This window comes from Mustela nivalis, assembly GCF_964662115.1.
Source record: "Mustela nivalis genome assembly, chromosome: 15".
NCBI lineage: Eukaryota > Metazoa > Chordata > Mammalia > Carnivora > Mustelidae > Mustela > Mustela nivalis.
In genome coordinates, this window is record NC_139034.1 from 73,857,694 (window position 1) to 73,870,163 (window position 12,470).

The following is a 12,470-nucleotide window of genomic DNA, read 5'->3' on the forward strand; positions in this document are numbered from 1 at the left end:
GCCAGGCACTATTTCTTCACTTCCTGGGCAAGATTCAGTGGTATCCGGGTGAGTCCTTGCACAACCAGCTCTCGATGTAGTGAACATGCTATGGGCCGTATTTGCCAATTTCTGTTGTGTAAATATTTCCACCATGGTGATTTCAAGCTACCAACGTGATTTCACTGAACACGATGCCACAATAGGAGGTTTCCCCCTGACGGATATAATTGGCATAAATCACCTCAAGATCATAGATAAGAGTAAATAATTGGGAAGTAATGAGTTTTGAGTATATATTACCTTTGTTTTCAGTATAATGTATATAATTTTAAGTTCATACATTATAACTTTTAGTAATCACTAAGTGATGAGTGGCTTGCAGAATTTCTGACAATTTAACAGGTGGCCTTGGGAGCCCATAAGAACCTGTTTCAGCACACCACTGCTATGCTAGGAAGCCTTCTCTGATTTTCTTGTCTGGCTAGTTGCCCCTCATGGGTGTTCCCATCACATTTATCACAATGCAGTTGCCAGGCTTCTTGTCAGAACTTTCATGAAAGCAGGGACATGTCCAGTTGGCATCTCCTCAGCACCTGTGTCTGCCCGTAATAGCACTCAATGAATATTGGTTGAATGTTGGGTTGAATAAGTGATACAGAGCCAGGCTGATGAAATTGACACATTCATGTAAATTCAGCAAAATGATCTTAAAGAATTACTTTAAACTCATAAAAAAAGAGTATATGAAGTGATCATTTAGCCAGACCAAGAAGGTTAAGATTTCTTTCCTACCATATTCAAAATGCGCTTTGTTTCAGTTTCCTGTAATTCCTCCCTACTCACCACCAGGGAGAAAATATCAAGATGTTCTGCTGCTTAAGGAAAGCAAATCCTTCAAGGAAAAAAAAAAAAATTATCTTCTCAACCAGTGGAACGAATTTGCTTTTATTGAAGAAACAATTTTAAGACGTATGCAAAACATTTCACAGATACTGTGGAACCAAGCTGCATAAGCATCAGGAGTAAATTTTTAAAACCTTAAAACTGACATGGTAGCTGGCTTTTGAAAATTGAAGCTGGTGAAAAGCAGCCAGAGCTGAAACTGATGACTTGACTTGATTCAGTATAACCCAGAATTCTCTTCACGGAGCCCTGAGCCCATCCAGGGACCCACGTGGAATTTGCCAGACGACTTGGCTAAGGGACCATTGTGATCAGCCTTTAAGAAAAGAAAACCGTGAGTCAGGGAGCAAAGAAACAGAGAGGAAGAGAGAGAGGAAGGGAAGAGAGAAGGAGAGGAGGAAGAAAGAACACAAGAGAAGAGCAGGTGGACCTGAGACTTGAGGATGAAAATCTGCTTTTTTTAAAAATATCAATCCTTAAAGAAAATTGTCAAACTAACAAAACCCAATAAAACTAAAGACTCAATATATAAAATGTTAACATTATCAGGGTAATAATTTTATATTTAAAGAAAGAAGTCATTATTAAAATGTTTCAAGTTTATATTCAGGAAAATTCTTCATGGGAATAGCAGAATGCTATTAGGAACCGGAAAAAAAAAAAAATGTGTAAATTGAGGCTCTAGGGTACCGGTTTAAACTTAAGTCATGTTAATGATGTGGATTTTCTTGCTATTACTTTTAATGAAATGGGATTTAAAAAATATTTTAAGTTATTCACATCTATTTACTAGTGATATGTGGACATCTCCTGCACACCCATTTCGGTCTACATGTTTCACTTCCTCTCTAAGAAAAGGTTGCCAGCTCTATGGACCCGGGGAACAGGGAGACATATAGTACAATCACAGCCATGGGCAGTTGGTGCTCCTCACCATTTTCACAGGGTGGAGAAATCAGGAAGAGAGGATTTGCAAACAGCCCAAGTTGTCTTCCCCTTTGCTTCAAACAACAGCCATTGCTTGAGATAGAAGGCTTTGCAAACAGCCCAAGTTGTCTTCCCCTTTGCTATAAGCAACAGCCATTCCTTGAGATGGAAGGCTTTGCAAACAGCCCGAGCTGTCTTCCCGTTTGCTGCAAGCAACAGCCATTGCTTGAGTTGTGACCTCCAGTCCTCATAACTCTACTCGTCTGCCAGCCATCAGAGGGCCAAGTTTGACTATTTTATACACAGGATCCTTGGCTCTCTAATTGGCTTTTCAAGCACAGTGGGTAGCTGTAACCAAATGATCAAGAAACGGGATTTTTTTGGATCTATTTATCAGTTTAAACAAAGTTGTTGATTTAGTTTTTCTCTAAGTTGGCACAGTAAGCGGAGTAAGAGAAATATCAAATGAGTTTTTTATGCAGATGGATGAGTCATTGTTTTTTCTGAAGCCTAAGGAAGAAATGTTAAATTGATTTTGAAGAGGTAATTGATTCTTTGCAATAGAGTACATAAAACATGCAGTACAGTGTCTGGCCCATTGTGGACATTGAATAAGTGTTAAGTTCTCTTTTCTTTCTGATCCCGCCTTACACAAATCTGTCTGCTAATTGCCTTCCATAAATATTTGCAAAAGGGTGAAATTATAACTAAAAAATTCATTCATCCGTAATCTTTCACTCCCTATTTTTTTTTAAAGCACATACTATATGCTAGGAACTCTTACAGATTCTGAGATTCAGCAATAGCCGTGAACAAAATGTAAAAGACCCAATTCTTCATAAAAAATGATTCATGCATCACTCTGTATCATGCATAGATCTGATTTGTTATTCATTACTGTGCTATTTAATTACAGATTATGTCACTTAAGATTATACATTTCTATACCTCAGGTTTTTTTCAGGGTCTTTTCAAAGTGTCGTATCATTTTATCTTCCCAGCATCCTTGAGGATTGGGGAGAACATGTTACCCAAAGGTCACACAGGTATAAGGAGAAGGTCTGAAGGTGGTACTGCAGGCTTTTAGAGTCCTGCCCATGACCTTTTTCTTATGCCACAGCTGTCTCTCATGCAAACAATGGCCAAAACAGAGAGAGAGCTGATGCAGATATGATCGCTTCTGTTTCCTTGGGAACGAACGGGATAGATTTGAATTCCCCAAGTGGTCATCTGACAGAGAGTTCACTCATTAACACTGTAATATAAATTAGAATCTAATAAGTAAATAAAACAGGACTTACTCTCAAAATATCAGGTCCAATTAAATCTAGGTAGCATTCACTGCCACCCATGTTAATATAAAAGATGAGAGCTCTGTTTGCAAATTTCAGAATGATATATGGGAATAGCAACATCCCGCCACAATGGGGACCCACTGAGTAGAAAGTGAAAGGATAGAATTTTTTTTTTTTAATACCGGAGCCGAGACGGAATTGATCTGCAGCCACTGCTTATCGGCTTGCCAGTAATGAATTTTGTGAATGTATAATCAACACGCAGAAGACAAAGAGACATAGGCATGAAGCTATGGGGGCTTGCAAGAAAGTGCACACTACGTTGTTTTATTTTAAGGGAAGTATGTTAAGATGCTGAGATGTTCTTAAAGGAAAATGTCTTATATTGAAAAACCTAAGACACAGCGCTCAAACCTGTTATCACCACACCTTCCTCTCTTGCTCACCTCTCTGGAACAATAAAATGTCTCTCCTTTCAGAACTTTCTATCTTTAATGTCAGCTTCTCTAATCTCAAAATGCCAGCACACTTTTGAGACATTTTAGTAATCCTCTTAAGAGAGAGAATTCACGAGCCAGATATCTTCCCCAAACCCACAGGTTTTGCAAGCCCACTAAGCAGGAAGGATAAGTCCGTAGTGCATTTGCTGCATCTGTCTACAGTGGGAAGGCCAAATCCTTGGCCAGATTACAGTGAGCGGGCCCCCCCCCTTATCCGTGGTCTCAGTTATCTGCCATCAGCCGTGGTCCGAAAGCAGATGCTCTTCCCTCTGACATACCTTCCTTTATCAGAAGGTCGCCAGTGGTCTAATGCCCGTGTCACAACGCCTACGTCACTCACCTCACTTCATCTCGTGTAGGCTTTTACCATCTCATCTTGTCACAAGAAAACGAGTGAACACCGTAATAAGCTATTTTGAGAGAGAGGGAGTCCACGTTCACATAACTTGTAGTATGGTATTTTGTTATGATCGTTCATTGTCTGCTATGGTTGTTTATCTCTTGCTGTGCCTAATTTATAAATCAAACTTCATCCTAAGTATGTATGTATAGGGAAAAAATCGTATATATAGGGCTTAGTACTGTTTATGGTTGCAGGTATCCACTGAGGGCCTTGGAACATATTCCCTGTGAATAAAGGGGACCACTGCATCTAGTTATTTCTTACAACATCCCTTGGAGGAAGATAGGCAGAAGATAATACTGATCCTATTTCTTCAAGGAATAAAGCTAATGATATGTTCCTACAATGAGGCGGCTTGCCTGCAACTGTGTTCTCCAGAAACTTCTGTTCTGTTGTAAAGAAAAGACCTTTAGTGTCTTAAAAATCGTATCTCTTCTCTTGAATTAAAAGTGGTGGAGGGCACAAGCACTGTTGGTGGGAATATAAATTGGCGCGGCCGCTACAGACAGTGCAGAGGTCTCTTAAAAAATTAAAAATAGAACTACCATGCCATCTAGGAATTTCACTTCTGGGTATTTATCCAAAGAAAACAAAAGCGCTAATTTGAAAATATATATGTACCCCTATGTTTATTGCAGCACAATAGCTAAGATATGGAAGCAACCTAACTATTCATCAATAGATGAATGGATAAAGAAAATGTGTATATATATACACATATATAATAAAAATATAACATATAGTATATATAATTTATTATATATACTATATAATAAATAGATATAAATATTATAGATAAATATAACATGTAGTTATATTTATCTATAATAAATTATATTTATACATATTTATATATAAATATAAAAATAAATTTATATATATATAAATATTACTCAGCTATTGAAAAAAATGAGATCTTGCATTTTCCACAAATGGAGGGATCTAGAGGGATTATGCTAAGTGAAATACAACAGACAGAGAAAAACAAATACCATATGATTTCACTCATATGTGCAATTTAGAAAACAAAACAAACAAAGCAGAACAGAGACAGACTAATAGAAAACAGAGACCAAGCACAGTTGCCAGAAGGAAAGGGGGTGTAACAGGTGGATGGGATTAAGATGGACAGATGCCCAGTTATTAAAAAAAAAAAAAAAAAAGTCACAGGGATATAGAGTACAGCATAGGGACTATAGTCAATAATAGTGTAATCATTTTCTATAGTGACAGATGGTAACTAGACTATCGAGGTGATCATTTTGCAGTGGGTAAGAATATCGGATCACTATGTTGTACACCTGAAACTAATATAAAAACATATGTCAAATATAATTCAACTTTAAAAAATTGTTTTATCTAAAAAAAGAGAGAGAAAGAACACAGCAAAGGGTAGAATGGATTCACTAACACCTCTAAGTCCATGTGTCTGAATGTGAACCACTTCCCTTGGTGGGGTAGAGCAGACTTCACAGAGCAGCCCAGGATGAACCCTGGGACCCCATCCGGGGAGAACCTCCCGCCCCCTCTGGGGAGCCTGTGGCCAAACTTCGAGTTCCTGCAAAGGACCTCCTTTTTGAGGAGTCCGAACACACATTCATATTGTGACCAAGTCCCGCCAACTTCATTTGGATGCATGGAATTTATTGCTCATGGAGCAACTATTAACACCCCTTGGAAATATTATTTTATGGAAAACATTGAAGAAACATCAATCCGGATGTTTCTTCCCCCCTCGAATGTCCTAACTCAGAAAATAAAACTTCTAGAAAGAAAACGGTTGTAGAATAACGTAAGTAGCTAATTACTGTGAAGCCCTTCCTTTTCCAGATGCTGGTTTCTGTTTTCCTGCCTTACGTACTGCATTTTATCATCACAGTGTGAGGAATGGTATTAGTATCCCGTTCGACAGAGGAGGAAACTGAGGTTCAGGGAGGACCTGAATGTTGGCATGGCACTGGGCTGTCCTCAGCCGCACCTGCCACTCATCCACATACTGGCCCCTGGGCTTTAAATACCCTCTTAGGCTAGTGTCTCAGACCTACATCTCCAGCCCTGACCACCCCTCAGAAGAGAATCTTGATCTCCTGATTCTCATGGAAGCTAACCTCATTTAAACCTCTCACCTAACTGACCCACAGTATCCCTCATCTGTTTCTTCCCTTATTCAAAACACAATATATTAGGGTGCTCTAAACCACCAGGAAAAAGACTTATTGGTCCTTCAGAGTAAGCCACAGAGCTTTGTCTCGACAATACTGCGGCTACAGGAAGCTCAGAAAATGGTCGGAGACCATCCGAATGTCCTGCGTAAGAATTCCTTTCATCATCCATTCCATGAACCCCAGGTTGGATTTATTTTTTTAAAGATTTTATTTATTTACTTGAGAGAGAGAGAGAGAGAGAGAGCATGAGAGGGGAGAGGGTTAGAGGGAGAAGCAGACTCCCTGCTGAGCAGGGAGACGGATGCAGGATTCGATCCCAGGACTCCAGGATCATGACCTGAGTTGAAGACTGTCGCTTAAGGAACTGAGCCACCCAGGTGCCCAAACCCCAGCTTTTAAAAACATGTTGTCTAACTAACAGATTGCACGTGTGATACATGGAGGTGTTGCTTTTCAGTTTGTGACTCATCTAAGTAATAAGACAGAGGGGATAGAGGCTGCTTACGGTACAGTCTCTGCCGTGAGAATCAGACAAGGGCTGCTCATCCTTCCTGAGCACGTGGGCACGCCCGTCTCCTCTCCAGGGCTTCCATTCAGATCCTATAAAGTTCCAAAAACCAACTCTTGACCCCTTGGAGTGCCCCTTCCACCGGGAAGGGTCTCCTTACGACCTGCCTTTTTGCCTAAGGGTGAACTCGAATCTGCTGAGGGATCTTCAAGGTTCATATCCTGACATACGACGGATTTTTCCGGAGGTCTCCCACTGATTCTGAGGTGAGGTGTCCTTTCCAACATGATTACAAGGCAGTGTTTTCTTCCGTTTGGATCATACTCTCGGCAATGTCTGCACTCAAGCCACCTTAAGAATCCAGACCTGATCTAAATAACAAAAGGCTCCTAGGTTATATTGACTTAGCTCACGTTATAATTAACACTCTCGAAAGAAAAAAAAATCAAACACACGTGGTAAGGTTTTTCTGTTATGATGAGTTATCTCCCCTGTGCCCCAATATTCTTTCCGGGCATTTTTTGTTCCTTTGATTTAATTTAAACCAGTGAGCCAGATTTTTCCCAAAGGGCAAATTAAGAAGGTCTGTTAACTCTTTCAGTGCCCCAACTTCAAGAAATCCCCAGCAAGGCCATTAGCATTGTTTTGCCTTAGGCTTTCCACTTTCTAAAAGTCAGCTGTCATATCTGGAGAAAGCCGCGATAGCACACTCAACAAAACCCTGGAGCTCGGGAAATGTTAATGTCCTCCATCAGCAGTGACCTTGCCACTGGGAAGTGATTTAGGCACTAGGGAGAAAAGGGCCCACTATCTTTATCACGCTGGTTTACACCATCAGCTTCAGAAATTGTGTGAGAGAAGAATAATCAATAGTGTGTTAAGACCAATCTCGAAGTATGCCAAGACAAAGTGCTCCTGCTCCCTGAAATGCTGAGTTGAAGGAGAACTTTTGAATACGACCGAAGAGAAATTAGCTGCAGTGGTAACACCGAATGGATTGTGTCTCGAGATGGAACTTGTCATTGGGAATGGCACCCAGAGAGCTCTCTGTGTATTTCAGTGGAATCCCATAATATCCCTGATGAAAAATGCTTATTTTAGAGTAAAGCAGATTTAAATAACTAAACTGAAAGGTATGCATGCGTTCTAAACACACACATGCAGGTTAAGAATGAGCTGATGCAGGGTGTGTGGTTGGCTCAGCGGGTTCAGATCAGGTCATGATCCCAAGGTCTTGGGATTGAGTCCCACATCGGGCTCCTTGCTCAGTGGGAAGCCTGCTTCTCCCTTTTGTCTGCTTGTGCGCTCTCCCTCTCTCTTTCTCTCTCTCTCTGTCAAATAAATAAATAAAATATTAAAAAAAAAAAAAAAAGAATTAGCTAACACAAATAGTTCCAGAAAGCTAACGGAAATAAGTAGCCAAGAGTAGAATCACCACCTCCTGTAGAAAAATGGTGGAAACGTCAAGTTCAACTTCATCAAAAGTTCCTGAAAATGTGACTAGAGTTTTTGTCCTTTTAGTAAAGGTATTATCTCTTGATAACCAGCAGAGAGTAGGAAGCTTCTAAAAACAGCCAAGGAAGTGTCCCCACCCCACCCTGAATGAAATCACTGTGGGAAAGAGCTGACTGCTTGGTCCCTAAGATCATTACACAAAAATGTTTGATTTCCCACAGCAAACCCAACTGTCACATGAACAGCTGTCAACAACAAAATTAGAAGGAGCTGTCCTTCTAGGGATTTTTCACCACGTTGGCTTGTCCTATTTCTACAACTTTGCTCCAAAGAGTATTTTCAAAGAACTCTTCCAAGTACAGGTTTTCCTTATCCACAGCAGGGCCACCCAGGTTATTTGGCCTTGGGTGCTGGACACGAAATACTTCTGTCACCGTCACGGGAATCCCACTTGGATATTTGCCGCATGGCAGATTCAAGTACGTGAAAACGTCTCAGTCACATTCATTTAGTCCTCACATGTAGCTATCGTAATTCCTACTTTTGATACAGTCGATGTTCATCATTTGTGGTAGTTATGTTTCATAAATTGGCTGCAAATACGGAATTAGCAAATACTGAATTGCTGGGAAGATAGGGCTAGGCTCCTGCAAGTTTTTAGCCTCCTTTTCATCAACCAACCAATAGGCAACCTATGTGTAACTCTTCTCAAAGACACCTTATTTAGCACGTACTGTGGAGTCATCAACATTGAACTCAGGGCCTAGCGCACTACATCTTGTGCTCAGGAACAGCAGACAGCCCTTTAGCACTGAGCTCGGGAGGCCATCTTAAACAGGGACATTGCCAAGTAAAAGCACAAGAATGCGAAAGACGGGGTACAAAAGAGGCCACAAAAAGGACACTTATTTTCAGGATGGTAGCGGAAACAAGAAGGCAGGAAATCACTTCGTTCAGCTTCAGCTGGGACCATGCATGTAGGGCCACTCTACATGGAGGCCCATGTCTACAGAAGTGCATGACTATTGATTTGGGGCTTATAATTTTAGCGAATAGGCAAATTCGCAAATACAGAATCCGTAAATAACGAGGACTGAGTCAATGTGTTGAAAATAAGAGTCAAGACATAGAGTCAGGCACCCTACATCTGTTTAGTTGGTTCTTATTATACTAGCAGTTGTCCCCCCTTTAAATTTAGAGATTAGGGTTTATTCAAGATAGGGTCCCATGAAAAATGGGACACCCACTGCATTGCCTGCTTCTGCACCGTGATCTCATGAAGAAACTCCCGGTGTCACTGTCTTAACCTTTCAATGGTTCTTGCAGGTCTTTCAGGGGTGTGGCCAACCCAAACCGGCTCCAGCCCTCCGATCTGCTCGCTCAGCTCCTGAAAATTTTAATACGCGGTTCAGGCCTTACAATCCTGAGGAGAGACCCACGACTGCTGCAGGCACGAGCTTGGACCGGCTGGTGAGTTCTCTCAGATCGATGGCCATCGTGGGCACTTTCTGTTACCAAGGTTATTCTTCAGGAAACGTGATGGGACTCTGAAAAAGTTGGTTGTAAAAGTCATCTCCTTCTTATATCTGCTCCGGGTCTTAATTAGAATATTGAAAAATAATGAGATCTTCCTTTTAGGTCAGGAATTAGATTATTTAAGGCATCTTATCACTATTAATCCACTCATGCGGTGGCCAAATTTTCAACTTCATATATCTTCTGAAATATTAATCTGAAGACTAAGTTACTAAATCTTCCAGAGATATAATTACAATAGCACATTTCTTCCTTACCTGCTTCTGTTACTTATTTAGTTATGTTACAGTGCGATTTTATTCTGCCTTCTTGTGTGTAAAGTTTTCTGTTTGAAAGACCTTGCCAAGAGATCCCAAGTCAATACTATTTTTTTTTCTTTTTTGTATATCTTTTAAAAGTTGGAAGACTTAAAAATAGTCACTCTTTGATCCACTAAAATGTATGTCAGGGGACCAAATGATATCTACCAGCAAAGCAATTCACTTGGAGAATACCACCATAAACATAGTAAACACCATTTTTTTAATGTGTTTTAAAAATCAAATTTTGCTATAAAAAATGAAAAGCTCATAATTTCAAAGAAATACTGCCCGATTATTTTCAATGCAATTTATAGCACTATAAACAATTTATATACTGTAATTGTTAGCACGGTTCACGTTGCCTTGCCAATTATCCTGATGTAAAATTAACAGATAAAACCTTAAGGTCATAAAATACTTGAACCACATCTGATTATGTCATATAAACTCAGATCTCCAGGGTTTCTGGTTATGAAAATACTTTTATTAGTCACTGTTATAAATTACTTTATCATTGTAGTCACTATTTTCCTGCAGCGTAGGACTCATAAGATTAAATTGGTTGAGTGTGGCCTCCACGTAAGTACATCTCAGCATCTCAGTCTATAAAAATCACATGTACTTACAGCAGAAAGGCCTACCACGAGGAGCCAAAGTGAAAGGGTAAGTGAAGTCATTAGCTGCTAAATTATGTTATAATTTATTCCTGTTTATTAGCAAATAAAACCCCTCTCCAGTGTAGCTCTTGAAAAAGGATTCGTCTGGGTATTGCTTCCACCTTCTATGTTACCTTGGTCCTGTCTATTCTCTATTCCCAGTTTCAGGCAGAGTTGAAAAGTAGTTGCCTTTCTTCTTTTAAACAACCAATTAGAGTCCCCTGAACCACTAGCCAATAGTTTTAAAGACTGCATGGTTGCCATGGCAGCCCATGTTTGAGTTTTCACCAACTCTGTCTGTTAAGATCCTTTTCACCAGAGCATAAGTGGTGAGTATAAGTTTGAGTTCCCCCTCTCTCTCTCTTTCTCTTTTTTTGTTTTCTCCACTTTAGTTGGCTCTAACTTACTTATTGGAATATTGCAGGTTTTTTTGGAGTTTTCATAAATTCTAATTTAAGAACTGGGGCACAGTGCAACATGAGTAAATCATAGAGATGTGCGGTACAACATTGTGCCTACAGATAACAATCTTGTTTCATGCACTTAAATATCTGTTAGGAGAGTAGCTCTCCTGTTAAGTGTTCCTACCACAATAAAGTAAAATTTAAAAACAATGTGGGTACATTATGCACTTAGTTAAAATTACATTGAATTGGATCAATAATAATGGTATCTATGACTACTGATTAATGTTTTTTTCCCTTTGAAACAAGCACACTTTTCTCTCCTCCGCAGGACAAATAGACACACACATACACACACTCAAACAGGGGAGATAGAGTAAGAAAAATATTTGTCTTGCAGTGTGTATGCAATTTAGCACAACCTAAATAAAGCATTAATGCTTTCTGATTGTCACCTGATGTGTAATATCTGATAGATAAGGAAATTAGTATTTGAACCCTCTTTTAGAAAGGAAATTCACTGATGATCTTCAAAATGCCCCCAAAGCAAAGATCTCGAAGAGTACTGGCAAATAACCAACTGGTTTAGGCTCTTCTATTTTTAGGCACCCCCTCCCAAAATATATTTTAATCCATTTTTTTTCTGAAAAGGATCAGTAATGGTTAATCATATGATCATGGGTAAAAACCGAAGACCAGACTGGGTGCATAAGGGCCAGATTCAGTGCACAGGACTTTAAATCAATAAGTCAGTTTTATTCTAAAATATTCTCTGACAGCACGTAGTACTTAACTTCCTCGTAGGTGTGGCTTTGGGCTCTGTAAGAGAGAATGGCAGATTTATTAAGGTTTTATTGACTGAAATACCCAAATTGTACAAATTAGTGATTTGTAATGACCTGGAGTCACTTCCCCGGTCCCTAAGGGCAAGGGGCTGTTTCCACATCAAGAGGAACTATACAAGGTTATTCTTGAGAAACACAGACTAGGCCCAAAGCTAACATCAGAAACTTCCTTTGCAGCCCTTGGCTCCCCCAAGGCTTTCTTCCCTTGGAGGGTTCAACGTATTTCTGAAAAGTGGAACAATAAAGCAGTTACCTCGGACCAACTGTTTACATGACAGCTTATATGTCAACAGTCAGACCAAATCATCTTCAAGATGCATGCGTTGGTGACCTCTTTTAATGGGTCTGCCATATATTACCCCTTATTTTGGCTGTTTATAAACAAGTCTCATGTTACCTACTCCTGCTTTAATTCTCTTCTGAAGAGATGTTTCCTAAATATTTATACGAAGCGTGTGTCAGAAAAAGAGGATATTTGGGAAAGACTTCCCTTAATTTGTCAGAGTGTTTCAGCAGGGAAAAATGCTTTAAGAACAGCATCAGAAGATTATCCCAGTCACCCCACTGCTTTTGCCAAAGGGAAAATAAC

General features: G+C 39.8%; 1 protein-coding gene across 2 annotated transcripts in view; it reads left to right on the forward strand.

The window, feature by feature from the left end:
- GPC6 (glypican 6) overlaps positions 1 to 12,470 on the forward strand; it is a 1,096,805-nt gene that overhangs the window by 997,636 nt on the left and 86,699 nt on the right. For both annotated transcript variants that reach the window (XM_082700679.1, XM_082700680.1), the window contains exon 6: positions 9,465 to 9,608. In XM_082700679.1, coding sequence (XP_082556805.1) covers positions 9,465 to 9,608 — 144 coding nt within the window. The remainder of the gene's footprint in view (positions 1 to 9,464; positions 9,609 to 12,470) is intronic.